Source organism: Struthio camelus, chromosome 8, assembly GCF_040807025.1.
Source record: "Struthio camelus isolate bStrCam1 chromosome 8, bStrCam1.hap1, whole genome shotgun sequence".
Lineage (NCBI taxonomy): Eukaryota > Metazoa > Chordata > Aves > Struthioniformes > Struthionidae > Struthio > Struthio camelus.
In genome coordinates, this window is record NC_090949.1 from 26,842,655 (window position 1) to 26,859,241 (window position 16,587).

General features: G+C 54.0%; 2 protein-coding genes across 16 annotated transcripts in view; one reads left to right on the forward strand and one right to left on the reverse strand.

Moving 5' to 3' along the window:
* The window catches only part of RNF220 (ring finger protein 220), a 248,421-nt gene extending 243,685 nt beyond the window's left edge, over positions 1-4,736 (forward strand). For all 12 annotated transcript variants that reach the window (XM_068952909.1, XM_068952904.1, XM_068952907.1 and 9 more), the window contains one exon: positions 1,424-4,736. In XM_068952909.1, the coding sequence (XP_068809010.1) occupies positions 1,424-1,495 (72 nt within the window). In that variant the 3' untranslated portion in view covers positions 1,496-4,736. The remainder of the gene's footprint in view (positions 1-1,423) is intronic.
* A 4,498-nt stretch (positions 4,737-9,234) lies between these two features.
* TMEM53 (transmembrane protein 53) lies at positions 9,235-16,503 on the reverse strand. 4 transcript variants are annotated; one of them, XR_011142594.1, is made up of 4 exons: positions 16,380-16,474; positions 15,893-16,005; positions 12,693-14,022; positions 9,235-12,130 (listed from the first exon to the last, which is right to left on the reverse strand). XR_011142594.1 is itself a non-coding variant. In XM_068952914.1 (4 exons), the coding sequence occupies exons 1-3, from the start codon at positions 16,429-16,431 to the stop codon at positions 13,360-13,362; spliced, it is 828 nt and encodes a 275-aa protein (XP_068809015.1). In that variant the 5' UTR covers positions 16,432-16,467; the 3' UTR covers positions 9,235-12,130; positions 13,356-13,359. The 4 variants fall into 4 exon arrangements, 3 of the variants coding, with proteins under 3 accessions (XP_068809015.1, XP_068809014.1, XP_068809016.1); XM_068952914.1 differs by having other exon boundaries at positions 13,356-14,022; positions 16,380-16,467; XM_068952913.1 differs by having other exon boundaries at positions 9,235-12,936; positions 13,356-14,022; positions 16,380-16,467.
* Positions 16,504-16,587: the final 84 nt, after the last annotated feature.

A 16,587-nucleotide genomic window follows, 5' to 3' on the forward strand; every position in this document is an offset into this window, starting at 1 on the left:
TGTGCAGGCATGGCACAGAGCAGAGCAGACCCGCATGATTTTGCAAGCAGCAGTGCCAGCTCCCTTGCTAGGGATGTCCGCGAGCTGAAGGTGGCAGTACTCAGAGCAGTGTTGCAAGACATGATCCTGCCCTGCTACTCAATCCATGTCCTGTAACGTGCCACGCTCACTGCTGCAAATGCTGAAACAAGCCCCATTAGGGGAGAGCCGCAGCATCACTGAACCAAGCCGCTTTGGTTCTGTCTGCAGGCCCTGGCAGGCTTTCACATGGCACGTTGCTCCTGTGTCAGCTCACTTCTGGTCATGCTGACTGGGCATTAGGCGCTGGGATGACCTGTCTCAGCCATGAGCAGAATTCGGGGCGCGCAGACAGTGCCTGTGCTCGGTTCTGTGCCGCAGGAGGTTGTGCTGAGGCGGCGGTTGGTGTTGAAAGCCAGGGCATCCCAGTTTCCTGTGCTGCTGGTGCTGTGCACAGGAGGCTGCCTCGCAGCCCAGCCGTCTTTCTGAAAGTCATTTTTCCCATCAGCTGTCTGTCACATCTGCCAATCTAATGATGACCGGCTTAGGCTGACCCTGATTCCGAGGCTTATTAACACCCTCTTGCTGTCATGCTCGGTGACAGATGGCACATCAGCCATTGTTTTATTTCATGTAGTGTTCGTGTCGGCCTCCTGTTACCTCGCCTGGGCTCGGAGTTTGCTGGTTTCAATTCACCTTGGCAGAACAGGCAGACTTGTCTCCACGGCAGGTCCATGAGCTGGGGCAGCCCCAGCAGGCCGGGATGGGACAGGACGTGAGTTTCCTTCCAGCCAGGAGCTCCGAGGCGGTCCCTCGGTGTGCTGACCTGAACGAGATGGTCCCCCCCGGGCACGCAGGCCCTCTCTGATCGTGTGCCAGCTCTTGGCATTTGTCCAACCACACTGTGAGCCAGTTCGGTCACCCTAGTTGAAAACTGTGCTGGGTTCGTTTTCTGCCTGTGTAGTGACCTGAACTGGCTCAGCGAGGGGTGCTGACCTGCCTGGCAGCTGGCGATCACAGCTCAGTGGGATGAGGGCTCCAAGAGGCTGATCCATCCACACAGACTCCTCCCCACAAAGATGCTGAGTTCAGTGAAGAGTCTTGGTCCTGAGCCTCAGCTCTCAGCGGGGCTCCTCAGCCAGGGCCCAGCGATGGGGACCTTCTGGTCTTACTGGAGTGGAATGAGGAGCTCAGGGGCCCCTTCCCGGAGCCCATGCCTGCTGCTGGGAGGGCATTGCCCTGGCACCTGCAGGGCCCTGCGTGGAGGAGAAAGGGGTTGGCCTTGCTCTCCGTGCTCCTGTGCTTGCCCTTGCACGGATCCCAGGCCGAGGGTGGGTTCATGCAGGTTGTCCTCCTTTGCTGTGCATTGCTCTCTCACGCTGTTCATCTCATCTGCTGCTTGCAGGGTGCCAAGAAGCTCTGTCCCCAGTGTAACACCATCACGTCTCCTGGAGACCTTCGGCGCATCTACTTATGAAGGACCCAGCGGGAGGGCGGGACCCGGCTACTCGGCTCAGCTCATCACACCATGGGGGAAAAGAACGGCAGCAACAAAAAAAAGACGTTTTAAAATGGGGAAAAAAAAAAAAAGACTCCAGATGTGGACTTGAGGATACAGGAGCAGTGGGGAGCCTCAGCTCCCAGGTCCCGCGTGTTGAGACCTCCTTCAGCATCTGCAGCGGGCAAAACCAAACCCTTTGTTGTGAAGCCCCCTTTTTTAAAACCAGTATTCCCCATCCACCTATTCCCTGGAGCTGGCTTTGCATCGCGGATGGCTCGTGAGCCCTCCTTTGGACTGTGTTGTTGACCACTCTAACCCCAGGAGACTGGGGAAGGGACCCTTGACAGAAAGATGTTAAATAACCTGTAACTTGTGTTCTTTGTTCAGTTTTTTGTTTGTTTTTTTTGTTTTGGTTTTTGGTTTGATTTTGTTTTGTTTTTTTGTGGTGTTCTAGTGATAAAAAAAAGGTTTAAAGAAAAAAACCCACACCCAGGCAGAAATGAAGCACATGTAATATAGATTATATATGTTTACAATGTTGTGTATAAATGGGATAGACTCAAACATTACATACTAATAAGTTTCCCTTTCTTTTTTTTGGGTTGTATTTTTTTTAAAGAAGAAAAAAAATGAGCAGAGAACATTAAACCCATATTTTTCTTGGTTCAGCAAAGTTTTGGCATTAAAGTCATTAGTTTAAAAAAGTATATATATACATATATATAATATAAATGGTTTAATGTTCTGTGGTGTATATTTCCTCATTCAGATATGAAGTTAACAGCTTTTAGTAATGGCTGTAGCATTGCCCGTAACTTACAGAACTTATGGGGAGTAGAGGAGGTGGATTTTTTGTCATTAGTTGTAGCTAATGGGGCTATTTATAATAGAATCGTTATCCCCGGAAAGACACGGCTTTTAACTCCCCGCTGGGGAACGGGGCAGGGGGAGGTCTGGCTCAGCCACTCCTGCCTCTTCCAGGTGGGGAAGGGGCAAACAGCGAGGAGCCGGAAGGAAACAGCCTGGCCAAGCGCTGCCCTCTCCCCCGCCTGGGACTCCTTGCTTGAAGGTGTGACTAACCCGTTTGTGTCTCCTCTAAGGCCACGGCCACCGCAGCCCGTCCTTCCCCGGCCGAGCGGCCGCCAGCCCCGGCCTCGCTTCGCTCTCCTCCTGCCGGACGTTGCTGGCCAGGGCTGAGCTGCCCCCCGGCTGCGGATGCGCTGCCGAGGCAGGGCAGCCGGAGCCCCTTGCCGTGGGACGCGGAGGGCACGGTGTCACTTGTGGGATGGCCCTGCAGGAGGTTTTCCCGGCCCGTTGCTTCCATCGCGCTGGCTGCAGCGTGCTCCAGCGCTCCCCGGCGCAGAGACCCTCGGACATCGCACGGGGCCTTGCGGGCCCGGCCCTTCCCACGCCGGGTTCCCATAGCTCCCTGCTCTCCTGGAGCATGCCTTTTACAAAAGAGCAGAAAAGAGGTTTTGGCACTCGGGCAAAGAGCCCAGCCAGCCCCTTCTCCTCTTCCCCCGGCAGGCCAGGGCTCGTCCGGCAGAGCGAGCGAGCTGTGGCAAGGAGGGACACCTCCAGCCTGAGCCGGAGGTTCCCACCTCCCTGGCTTTGTCCCCCGCAGTCCCACGTGCTTGTCCGTATCTCCCATATCCTCAGCCTTAACCAAAGCTACCATCTTGGCCTCTTTGTTTTTTATTTTCAGGACCTAAGACACAGAGATGATGATGGTTTCCCGAGGCGAACGCGCGCCCTGTGTGCAGGCGCCCCCGGCTGCGCGGTTCTGTGCACGGCCCTGCCCCGGTGCCGGGGGCTCGGTTTGGTGCCCGCTGTGCCAGGCAGCCTTCGGGCGGCTGCGGGGTGCCCGCTCCCCGAAGCAGGAAGCCAGGAATGGGGAAAACACATCTCCCCTTGCTCCCATAGGGTCGTTTGAAGCAGATCCCACGCTAGGAGCACACTGCAGCAGGGCAAGGGGCATTTTAAGACGGTTTGGAAACTGCAGCACGTATTCTTTGCTGGATTTCCTGGTGCGACGCATCAGCCAGCACAGGCCAAGTTAAGTGGGGCGATTCGAGTTGAGCCTCTTGCTCTGGCGTGCTGGGGTGTTTGAGGCGGGAGACAGCCTGGGAGGCAGGATGTCTCACAGGCCATCCCTGTTCCTCCACCATGTGCCTGGTGCTTTCTCCAGAGAGCAGCTGTTTTCCTCAGTGTCCCCCCCCCCCCCCCCCCGAGTGATTTCAGAAGGATCCTGCTGCACCCTTGAAAAAAAACAACAACAACAAGAGGGAGCTTTAGTCTCTATCATCATCTTGGCAAAAGCCTGCAACATTTAACTGGCAGTTTCCTGGGTCTCCAAGCTCTTAGCAGTGTGGTGGCCGCAGCCTTCGCTGCTCAGGGGCACCCAGGAGCCCGGGACCTTCCTGCGAAGCTCCCGGGAACCAGAGGATGCCGAGCCACGGCAGGAGGGAGCAGGCTGCATGGCAAGTCTGCGAGCAGAGGAAAAGGCTGCAACCAGCAGTGCTGTCCTGCCGGTTACGCCTCAGGCCAGGAGCACTTAAGCAGGGAAAGGCAGGCACATGACACTTGGGTCTAGGAATAAATTTGTGATGAGGCACGGCTGGGCTGTGGTGCTTCACGTACTGGAGCTGGGGGGGGGTCTCGGAAACGCATTCGGCGAGGGTGCTGTGGGCCGTTTTGAAAGGCAGCTGGACGGGGGGAGAGGGCAGGTCCCCCTGCCCCAGCCCTTCTTTGGAAATAGGCCCCAGGTGCCAGGGTTTCTGGCATACATTGTGGCCCAGCCGTGTGCTCTATGTACGTATGTGTAGAACCATATGTAACTAGTCATTGTTTCTTTGTTTTGGTTTTTGGTTTTTCTTTTTTTTTTTTTTTTTAATTGCAAAGCCATCCCCTGTTTTCAAGGGGGAGGCTGGGGAGAGGAGCGTCTCATTGCTGGCTGCCGCAAGAGCCAGCTGCATTTCGGAGCAGGCACCAGCCCCTCCCCTCTTCTGTAATGAGTTTAAACCATTGGGGGGAAAAAAAAGAAAAAGAAAAAAGAAAGAAATCGGAGTTACCTATCTTTGCCCAAAGAATCCCAGTTGCACAAAGCGATATTCCGGTGTGTCGATGATTGTGTGTCAGTGTATATTATATACAAAGAGGTACTTGTCACTCCCGTTTGTAAACTACATTTGACATTAATTAAACAAGTATAAATCTTCTTGGGCGCCCCCCCCCCACCTTCTCTGTGTTTCCTTTTGCAGGCGCGTGGCATCCGCGCGGCTCCCCTTCCTCGGCGCCTGGAGGCGCAGGGGTGCCAGCACGAGCCCTGCGGCCCCGGCGCGGGGCCCTGCGGCGGGCCGGCCTCAGGCGAGCCGAGGGGCAGACGAGGCTCCCCCACGGACACCCCCTCCTCCGGGGGCCCGGGCCGGGGCGGGGGGGGGTCCGGGGTGGCACAGCGGGGCAGCCGGTCGTGGGGGCAGAGCCCCGGGAGTGTCGGCATCCCCGGGGCACTGCTGGGCGGGGGGGGCGGGGGGGGGTTGTCCTGCTTTTCGCTGCATCACGGGGTGCATCACGGAGAGCCCGACGGCCGCGCCAGGACCCAGACCCCCGCCCCAGGGCAGCGCTGGTGGCCGGGGACCCAGCTCCGCCTGAGCTGGCCGTGGGGCCCCGGGCATCGCGGGGGCGAGAGGGAGGAAAGCGAAGCACCTGGGAGCCGCCAGCAGGGCATAAAAGCGCAGCCCGCTCCGCTGCCGCCCACCAGAAATAAGTATTTAAGGGGAGCTGCGGCAGGCAGTGAACTCAGCGCTTTATTCTGCGAGGAAACAAGATTTTAAAACTCCTAATTGCCTCAGGCGGCCAGGCTGCGCCGGTACTTATTCCTTTTGCGAAGAGGGGCGTGAAGCAGCCAGCCCCGAGCGCGGCGGGGGGATCTACGACGCGGGGCGCAGCGGGCGTCCCGGGGGCTCTGGCGGCCCCGCTGCGGGCCAGCCCGCCGGCCGCAGGACCCCCGCGCCTGCCCTAAGCCCAGGCTATTGCGGGGCGGGCGCTCGTCTGCGGCGGCTGATACAAAAAACTGGACGGGGCCATACGGAAAGGAAACCGTCGCCCTCGTCCAAACCCGCAGGCCGTGCGCGGCGCCCTGCCGCTGGCAGCACCCCGCCGCCCCCCCCAGGGTGGCTCCCGCCCTGTCCCCCTGCCCTTGGCAAGCCCCTCGCGCGGCGGAGCGGGGAGGGAAAGGGAGGCAGGGCGGGGGGCAGGCCAGGGCCCCCCGCGGCAGCGGCGCTCGCCCGGGAGCGGGCTGGGGGCGACGGGGAGCCGGCAGGGCCTGCGGCAGCGGTGAGCGCGGCGGGGGCCGTGGGGGCTCGGCTTTGCCCACCGCCCCGCTAATGAAGTCGGAGCGGCTGCATTATTTTGCCGTTTCCCCCGGCGGCGGGGGGGAGGCGGCGGCCAGCCCCAACAGATCTATACGTCCTGCATTAGGGGCCGCCGGCGTGGTGTAGGGTTGCCGGCGGCGGTGACCGGGGGCCGGAGGTCGGCCGCCCCCCCCGGCTCGGGGCAGGCCGCGCCGGCGCCGCCGCCTTCGGTTTACAAACATTTTGCAGACGGGTCGATGGGGGCATTTCCACCCCGCCGTGGCTGGGTGCCCCCGGGGACGGGCGCTGGGGGTCCCTGGGCTGGGGGGAAGCAGCCAGAACGCCTGGGTCCTCTTCCCAGCTGCTTTGACGCAGCTAAGGGGGGGGGGGGGGGGGCGGCAGGTTTGGCTGCTTTGTGGGACTTTTTCTGCCCCCCGGGTGACATTTTGCGGCAGTCAAAAGGGCAAAAAACTTTTTTTTTTTTTTTTTTTTTTTGAACACAGCAAAACCACCTCCTGCCCAGCCTAAGCCTCTCTCAGGCTCACCAGGCGCCAGGACCCGGCCCTGTCAGGCCCCCGCCAAGCAGCGCTGTCCCACGGCCCCAGCTGGGGAAGGGGCGCCGAGCCAGGGGAGGCCTGAGGCCGGGGTGAGGGGCTGGAAACCCTCCTTGCCCTCTGCCCCCCTCCCGCAGCGGGCTGCTAATATTTTATTTAAAATATCTTTAGGAAGTGGAGGGCCGTGATGTATCGAATGTATTGAGAAAATGCTAATGTGTAATAGCGTGTGTCAGGGGCCTCGTTCATCACCCCGCACCGCCTTCTGGGGGATCCATATCTAATTAACAGTAATGAATGAGGGAGCCCACCTAATGACAGCCAGCCAGTTTGTTATGGAAATGAGGCAATCCCATTAGGCAAAACACTTAATTAAACAAACTGCTCAGAGTGGAGGCCCAGGCAGGATGGGCCCAGGCCCTTTGGGGGCCAGGGGAGGCCGTCCTGGGCCATCCTGGTACCCTCCTAAGCAGGGCTCCTGCACCGCAAATTGGTGGCAAGGGAGCTGCTACTGCCCCACGGCGCCGTGCACCCACGTCAATCCCTGCAGCCCTCTGCCACGGGGCTGCCGTGGGTCGGGACCAGCCCCACGGTGCGTCCGTCCGCCCCCCCAGGCTGCTCCAGTCAAGGGACGGCACCCGTGCCTGGCTGGCCCTGCCGTGTCCCGGCTGCGGCAGGGGCCGGGCAGGGACACGGGGAGCACCGGGCAGCGCCGAGAGAGGCAGCGGGCGCGCGGCGGCGGCTCAATTCGCATGCACATCACAGCCAGCCCGTCCCGGCCGGGCCCCGGACGCGGGCACCCCGTGCTCGCTCATCGACGCGCGCAGAGGCAGCAGAGGCCAAACACAGATTTCCAATCAAACGTGTGTACTTGGCTCCTGCTCTATTGACACTGAAGCAAGAAGGGCTCAAGGTTAATTCCTTATCAATACCCTATTGTCAGCTCATTAATCACCCGAGGAGGTCAGGGGCTGCCGACGCTCTCCCTACCCCAGCCCGGCCAGGTTTGGGAGAGTGCCTGCCCACCCTGCAGCCTTGCTGCAGTCCGGCATGTGCCGCGCACACCTCTGCGCTGCCCGGGCTCGGCTGGCAGCACCAGCAGACCCCCCTCGTCCCGCGCACAGAGGGGGAGGCCGGGCCACAAGCCCTACCAGAGCAGCGGGGATCCGGGGGGGGGGGGGGGGGGAACCTCCACACAGCTGGGCTCTGCCGGTCACCTTCTGGCTCCTGCCCCTGCTTTTGTTCGCAGAGCATCTGCTTTGAAAAGCTGGCACTGGAATAATATCCCTGGGGCACCACGAGGGACCCTGCCCGCTCTGGCTGGCCCTGCTGGGACACCTAGGAGCCTTGCTGCGCTTCACGGCCTCGGCTGTCACCATGCAAACCCCGTCCAAGCACAGAGGCCCCGGGGGGGCTGCGTTTGGCCCTGCTGTTCCCCCAGTCAGAATTCCAGTTTGAATTTCCAGTTAAAGCTGAAAAACATGATCTAGCGTAGCTTTTGTGGCAGACAGCTCTCAGGCTAGATTGCTATTCCAAGCTCTACTTCTATTCACGAGCGCTACTTCTTGGCATGGTGTTTTGTTCTTCTTGCTGGTTTCCCTTTCCTTGCCTTGAGCTGGGACTTTTTACTGGAGATGCTTTCAGGCACACAGGAAACACGAGGCTGAGTCACACTCTTGGTGTCTTGTCCAGGACCTGCCACAGGCCTCAGTACCAGATGGTTTCAAAGCTGCTGCAAGAAACAGGATGTGGCTACACCTTCCTCCTAATTCCTAGTAGTCGGACATGGGTTGAAGCCTAACAACTTCCCAACCAAGAGGTTATTTTAATCCTACCATTATACTACTGCCCCACGTAACTCCTTACCATCTCTTCAAGTCCTCCTTGAGTGCTCAGCTCCAACCAGCTTATGTGAGTGGGACAGCTGCCTTGCCTTCACCCCCATCCGGTCGGGCTGCCTGGCTGCTCGTGCCTCAGCTCAGAGATGCAACAAACGCAACAGGCCTCCTCTCCTGTCCCCCCCCCAAGCCAGTGCTTCCTTGGCTTTTGCCTCCTAAATCAGATCAGCTCACTCTCATTATTTCAGTGCAATCAGTGCCCACCGGGGACGTGCAGCCCCAGGCATCTGCAGGCAGATGATCACTGCCCCAGCACCCCGCAAGGACACGAGTGGCCCCAAGGACATGGCAGCAACACGAGATGGCTGAGAACACCCCTCCTCGAAGGGACATACCTCTCCCATGAAACCCTTCCAGCTTGGCCCACGCACATGGCCTCTCTAACGCCTGGCAGCCCAGCAGCCTCCTTGCAAGGGCCACCTCCAGCCTTAACACGTTTTTCCTCTTTCCTAACGACTGAACCTGCAGAAAAATTGGCTAACATATCTCCATGGAAGGGGCTGGAGGAAAGAGAGGGCCTGCTGCCACCTCGTGGACTGCCTTCTGCTTCCCAGCCTCGGTTTTGCAGGCACAAACTCGCGGAGAGATGCTGCCTGCTTCAGAGCATCACACACCCAGTACCCGCAGCACAGCCGCCAGGGTTGGCACTCACTGGGGCTGGCACTCACCGGGGCAGATACCTGATGTCACCTCAGCCACTCCTCTGCATGACACACCCTGGCTTCATGCCTCCTGTTTGTTTTTGAGGAAGAAGAACTTGGAGCGTGGTTGCTTGTTTCCATTCCTGATTGTTGTTGTTGTCCACAACTCCTTTTTCATTTCGTGCATATGCCTGTGACTTCCCAACATGTACAAAAATAGCACCTCAGTCTTTACAATTTATTGCCTGAACAAACAAAGGCAATAGGAGGTGTTTTAAAAAGCCTTTATTAGGTGTGTGTACAGATCTGTCCAGCAGCCTGGTTTGAATTTTTCCCTTGTCACAAACTTTCCACTGGTCCAAAACCTGACTCCTGCCTGGGCTGGTTCATGCTCCCAGGTACCATCCAGGGCACCTCTGCAGCCTCCCCAAATTCAGGAAGCGGCACCCTGGCTGTGTGGGTATCCTCTCACCATCTGTCAGTGGAGGCTAAATGCTCTGCAGCCAAGGCCCACAACCACCTTGACCACTAGTTAAGCAGCCTTTTTTCTTTTTATAAGCCTTTCCGTAACATCACCAGAGCCTATGGAGGAAAGGCTGCACACGGAACCGAGCAGACAGCCAGCTCCCTTGCAGGAAACACTCACAAATGGCTTTTGTTCATGAGGCAAGGTTAATTTGTGCTCTTCCAAAATTAACTTGAATAGGAAATACGCAATTCCCAGCAGATGACCCCCAGGAAACCTGGGCATCTTCCTCTCCCACTACAGCTAGTATTTCACTTGTGCAGCTCAGCAGGGCCCCCTGTGAGGGCTTGACTGCAGCAAAATGAACTCAAGGCTTCACAGGCTGGCAGGAAAACAGCGACTGCCAATGTCTCCTGTCTCCTACCCCCAAAGCACATCAGGGGGTGCTGCGCTTTCTCCCAAAGTGCTGATCTCCATTGCCCCTCCCTTAGTCTTAGAGATTACTCGGATTTACCAAGATATACCAGTCTTTGGCTTTCATTGTTGAGGCTGAATCTCTCTAGGAACAGAGGCTGCAAACTGTGACAGTTTAGCAAGGATTAGAGGTTGTTTTTTTTCAAATCCAGTAGAGCTTGGATCAGTTCCTGGCTGTGTGCCTTCAGGCTCCAAGTTATTAACCTTCTGTTTCAAATAACAAGCAACAGAAATACAGAGGGCAGAAAGAGGGGCAAACATACATGCTGTATAAGGAGGAAAAGGGCAATATATCACACAATACATTTAACACACTGCTCATAATGATTAAAATTTGCTGGGATATGGAAAACTAAACCCACCCAGAAGATTGGTGCTGATGACTTCCTCTGTAAATCACTAGCCTGCTAGAGATCCCCCACTGCTCTTTGAGAAAGGTGGATACATGAATTAACCCTGAATTTTAAATAGTTTTTGTAATGGTGGAAACGCCTGTGAATAAATTCCTGTTCATGTAGCACAGGGTGGCATAGGGAAGCGCAACTCAGCTACCTGGGCGCTCTCAAGCTCTTTCAAAGGAGCCCTCTGTCATACCATCAGTTTGGGGTGGCAGGACTAGAGTACAATAGTGAAACACATTACGTGTCTTCTTTAAAAGCAGGGCTCCGTCAGAAAGCACGTACTCCCTGTCAGCACTGCAATGCCACAGCCTTGCTCCTGCTCTGGGGGACCTGATCACAGGAACAACTGATCTGCAGTCACAAGTCAGGGCTATTCGCTGCACCAAGCACACTGGATCCTAGAGCCAAAGAGGCCAGTAAGTTGCAAACACGCAGTTTGGCCTGGAAACGAGAGCTGCCCCCAGCCAAGTGCAGTGCTGAGGTGCCAATGCCAAACACTGAAAAAAGGGATGAGGATATGGGGCTTTCGAAGCCTGTACATAGGTATGCACACACTGGAGGAAAGACACAGAGGGACCCAGACCTTGGAGGCAGGCAGGCATCATGTGCTGAGGCAATGGAAAACAAGAAGGTGGAGGATACAGCTAGGAGGAGGTAGGGAGTAGCAATCCTGTTGCGGAGATGAAGGGCGACGTTAAAGGTGTAGGTGACACAAGGAGTTTCGGGCTCTTCCTGGAGGGAGTTTCGCCAACCTAAACCCAACCAGGTGTTGGGTTTAGCTCCAACACCTGCCAACCACGCTCCACAGTGGCCCAAGTGCTTAAACAGGCATGCGGAGAAGTTCAACACCCAAGGTAATAAACAGCAACAGCAGATTCGAGTCCAGCACAACTGTATTAATTCAGAGGCATATATTATGAAGCGTTTAAGTGCTCTATAAATACTGAACCTGTAGAAACCAGTATGAGGGCAAGTGCTAGTTAAATAACCTTTATCATCTCTGCTCCCTAAGAACTTTCACAGTTCCACAAACAGGCTGGGTGCTCAGAAGAAAGATACAGCACAGCTCTCCAGGACAGCGAGCAAACAAATCACAGCTTAGCAGTTATGGCACTGACAGCACAAGCCAGGTTTGGGTTTAAAAACCTAAAAGATCTCTGATGGACTTTCTGAGATAGAGGACCGTGTCTGGACTTGATAGGTCCAAACCCTAGAAACAGTAATTCCTTTAAGAAAAACAGCATATTGAAGGCTCTCTTACCACAGGGTAGCCCGCACAGCTGACCGTCACAGTGGAAGTCAAAACTCAGAGATTACACCTACACAAGACCGTGCCCCAAGCAGCAAGGGCTCCCACACTTGGGGACAGTTTTCACTTAAATAATCAAAAACAAAATAAGTGGTCAGCCCCTTCTCAACCAATTCTCACATATCCTATACACCCCAATCCACCCTTTAAAAGCATGCCTGACATGGGGTTATTCTTAGTTTTAAGTAAGCGTTGCCACACTGCTCTGCTAAAAACAGGTGCTCTAGCCACAGACCACAATTCATCCTCTGTTGTCTCTTGTATGAGGTGTTAGGGCTCATGTTTTAAACTTAGAAATAATATTAGCACTTCCCAAGAGATCTGTCTCTGTTTCCATTCAGAACAGCAAGTGCCTTGTAATTGTGGATGACAGCACCCCAAGGTCGGGCGAGTCGAGCACAGGCAGCAAACACCCATAAAAATCCTTGTGCTTTTCATATTCTTACCTCACAAGGGCAGCCCCTTGTTGTTCCAACAGGCCTACACCATGCCTCTCCAGGGCCTGTTCTTGCCAATCTGAAAGTAAGAACTTAAAGTTGGCTAACAATGCCCACATTCGTAATTAGTGTGCAATGCTGTGACACAGAGGAAATGTATTATTAGCAGGCTCTGCCTCTGCCTTCATCCCCGTCTCTCCCAAAAAGAAATCACAAAGCCCAAGACCAAATACAGCTGAAAGGCAGTGCAACAAGCTACTTTTTCACTAGATGGAATGAAATAATTTCTTTGCATTAGAAGTACACGCTGCACAGACAGCAAAGACTGATCAGGTGAAGAGAACATTATGGGGAAAAACATTGAATTTCACGGTCATTTGTGGGCTAGCTCACTGGAAGTGATTTAAGAAACACCCAGTATAAATCACAGCTCTGAGAGACAGTTCCATTTTTCTCTCCAATTCCACCTTTCTATTTCTGAGATGTTTTGGGTTACAGCTATGCCAGTTTCCCTTCATTCCTGGATGCACAATCTAGGCTGCTCCAAGACACGCCATAACAAATGAGCATTTCTCCAGGAAAGTAAAACTACTCAGGAGAACACAGGAAAGACAAAAAGGAAAAGAAACAAAAAGATTAACCTGATCTTTTGGTTGAAGAACACAAAAGTTATCACAAACACTTGAGCATCCTCCCAGGGCAAGGGAATCAGTGCTTTCGCGGTACTATCTATGCTCTTTAATGAAATCAGACGGCAGTCTGGTCATATTTCCATGCACAAGCCTTTTCCAGATCTTACACTTGGCTCCTGGGCCTGCTCTCCAGCAACACTTGCAGCACGCTGAGAGAAGAGGGAAACTCTGCAGAGCTACTTCTGTTTGCTCACTGCAAGAATAAGAAATAGTAGAAAGAAAAAGAACAAATACGTTGAAGAGCTGTAATGTTAGAATCAGTAAAACGCAAGAGAATATGCACATTGGATATTAGGAACAAGGACACAGCACAGAACACAGAGAACAACATGGAATAGGAAGAAACAAATAAAATTCCAGTCTATGACACCTTGGTAAAGCAGGTACAGCTAGGGTTTCACCTTCAGTACTTAAAATTAGCCCATATCCACTTGCTGCTATGACTCGGCTGGCCCAAAGGCCGGCCTGGAGGCTTTCAGACGTTTATTTGATGAAAAAAAGCTGAAAACAGAGAAAGTCTCTGCTTTCCTCACTTCAAAAATACAGAGGCAAAGGAGGTGACATTTCCCATACAATCTGAGCAAAGCAGAGGCATACACAAAAGGTCCTTACACCACTAACGAGGTGAGCCCCTGACACAGTCTGACAGGAAAGTCATACAGAGGTTGCTGTAATAGGTGGGATATGCCCGCATATGGCTGACATGAGCGGAGTCTGAAAAGTCTACAGCTTTCACAGAGACACCAAGCCGCTGCCGGGCATCTGCCATGTACTCAACATCACTGGCCTTGATGACTGCATCAGCTTGGGAATAGAGGTAAAGCTCAGGCCATCGCGAGGGTGCTTTCAGCAGGGCATCATAATGGCTCTCATGGATGAGGCGGGTCAATGGGTACAGGACGACGCGCAGCACGACAGCCACAGCAGCAAAACTGAACAAGAGGAAATACTTGAGCAGCACGTTAGTGGATACCAAGACAGTTCTCAAGGCACGAAGGCCTCCTCTCAAGTTTCTTCTGCCAGGGGCACTATCAAAAATGGTGCCCACTACTTTGATGGTCTTGAATGGCTGCTGCGTGTGGAGTGCCTCAAGGACATAGCGGTATAGCATGACCCCACCATTGCTGAAAACATGAAACAGAACAGGTCTATTTTCGATGCTGTAGTCAAAGAGCAGTTCCAGAAGTCTCCTAGCTGGGGTCTGGAGGGATCTGATGCCAAAAGATTCCGAGAAGAATACCATCCTCCATGGAGCTGTGTAGCGGATGATGGCGCACCCCTAAGAAGAACAGATAGAGACCCCCAAATTTGAGCTGTGCTGTAAATCACACAGAGTATACAAGCAGTAGGACAGAGAACATGCAGATTTGGGTCAGGTTTCCAACAGAAGCCACAGGACCATGAGAAACTCTTTAGCTGCAAAGCACCAGTATCAACAGGATTGTAATAATCATAACAGCACACACTATGAAAGGATTTTTGCAATAGCAGAGGGCCTGGATTTGATGACATTTAAGATCCTCCCAAGTCTTACACTAACTGGTACAGCCCCTAAGGACCTTACCACCCACACTGTTACTCTTCACCCAAAAACAGAAAAGAGGTCCTCTCTCTGACTCACACACCTTCAGTAATGGCCATTTTGGGAAGAATGGCTTACCCTTGTGCACATCTAATTTATAACACTGAAACAAATAGGAGGAGGAGGAGGAACTTCTTCCAGTCCTTTGGTAGTACTCAGTTGCAGCCATCTCTAAGACTCGCCCACAATAAGCACTGCCGTGATTTTGTAATACTTTTTGAAACTCTCGTCATGAAGAGAGTGAAAAGAACTGGTTCCAAGAGTCAGAAGGCCTATGCAATTTGTCTTTACAGTTCACATCTTATATTTAGGTGCAGATGGGGAAACAGGACTTCAAAGAAGTTTTAGTGAGCTTCATACCAAGGAGGAAACTCTAAGGAGTTTCCTACCACCCTGAACTCACTGTCATTATGCACTGACCAATGTAAGGCAAAGGCACCAAGACCACCCTCCCTCCCAGAGCTCCCTGAACAGCAAACTAGGAAGAACAAAAAATATCAAGTTTCAGTTCTTAAAAAAAGGTTTGCATATCGTCTTGCCAGGCTGCAGCCACTTCCTCATTAGGAACCTAAGAAAACCCCTTCTCTCCTTTTCCATTCCCATCATCCTTCTGACAGGAGAGTACTTCACAAAAGCTGGCATGCTGCCACGTAATATGCACCTCATCTGATCAGCAGCATCTCTTAGTCACAACAATCTCTTAAAAATAAATTATTCACTAGAACAAGCCAATTAATGACTCTTGCACTGGATCACATATTAACAACACACTTGTTAATGTATGAGCTTTGCCACCTATGACTGAAACAGATTTGGTAAAAACAAGATTCTGGCATTTTCACAAAAATAAAACGTCTTAACATTTAACTGGGTCCCAACATCACAAGCTGAGATCATTCCAGTAAATCACAGTATTAGAAAGGAACATATCATAACTTAGGGGACTAGCAATTGAACGGTTCTCTTTAGTTCAAACGCAAAGAGTTACTAATGACCGGGTATTAATATCAAAGGATGCCTGTTTCTTAGAAAGGATAAAACAAATTTGGACTACAACACGTAGATGAACTATCTCAACAGAAAGAAAAAGCTGAGGGAACGACAGAGGCTGGTATGCTCTCTCAGTCTCCAAACTGGCCTCGCCAGGTCTCCCTTGTGCCCTATTAACAAGCAGTAAATGCACGTTTTTTCCTCTTCATGTTTACCTGTTTGGCCAAAAAGAATCCACAGTTTTTGTGGTTCATTAATAATATCACCGTTTTAAAAGTCTGAACGTATGCCACTGAGTCACACAGAGGCAGAAAGCGTTTCTCTGAGGAAGTATTTTTGTCTCAGTTGCACGCACAAAGATGACCTCAGCACCTGCTTAGACAATACTGATTAAGCAGCTGCTAGGCACAAGGAGCTTTCAATGACAATGAGAACTCACCACTTTCTCCCAACGAACCCATCACTTTCTCTCTTTGGGGTGAGAGAGGCTTAAAGTGATTTTACCAACATGCAGAGAAGAGACACTTGCTCAGAGAGATGTATGACAGTGTCATGAAAATATAAATAAGCTCCTCACCTTCTGACTGTAAATTGCACTGTATTTGGCTAGGTACTTGTCCTGACAGCCTGCCCAGCCTAGAAGGATCACCACAGGCTGACCGCCTGCAGGCCCGCTCCCCGTGCTGCTCTCTGAAACAAATCATAAGATTGACGCTGGGGGCCCCCCAGGCCTGATCCTCCCCCTCCTCCTCCCTCAAGGGCTCCCCAGACCCTCCCGTCATCGGGGGCCCCCAAGGCCCAGTTCCCCTCCTCTACCCTCAAGGGTCCCCCCAGGCCTGGTCCCCCCTCTTCCCTCTGGGGTCCTCCAGGGCCTGCTGCCACTGGGGGCCCCCAAGGCCTAGTTCCCCTCCTCTACCCTCAGGGGTCCCCCAGGCCCTGCTGCCACCGGGGGTCCCCGCCGCCCAGTTCCCCTCCCCTTCTCTCTGCGGTCTTCCAGGGCCGGTGCCCCCTTCCTCCCTCCGGAGCCCCCCCGCCCCTCCCGCTCGGGGTCCCCGCGGCCGTACCCACGGCCGCCGCCAGCTCCACCGCCGCCGCCGCCAGCCCGCGGCCCCCCATCGCCACCCGCTCTCGCCTCCTCACAGCCCTCCTAGCCCCCCCCCCCCCCATACCGGCGCTTCCGCTCGCCCCACCGGAAGCTCCGCCCTCCCGCGCCTCACCGCAGCCAATGGGAAGGAAAAGCGCCCGCCTCGCCTCACTCACCTCCCCCCTCCC

Bases quoted from the DNA above. Each gene is read 5' to 3' on its own strand.
- TMEM53 (XM_068952914.1), bottom strand. From the start codon at position 16,431: ATGGGGGGCCGCGGGCTGGCGGCGGCGGCGGTGGAGCTGGCGGCGGCC. The intron at 16,006-16,379 runs GTACGGCCGCGG...GATTTGTTTCAG, and splicing joins GGAGCTGGCGGCGGCCGTGG to AGAGCAGCACGGGGAGCGGG. The intron at 14,023-15,892 runs GTGAGGAGCTTA...TGTTCTTCTTAG, and splicing joins GTGCAATTTACAGTCAGAAG to GGGTGCGCCATCATCCGCTA.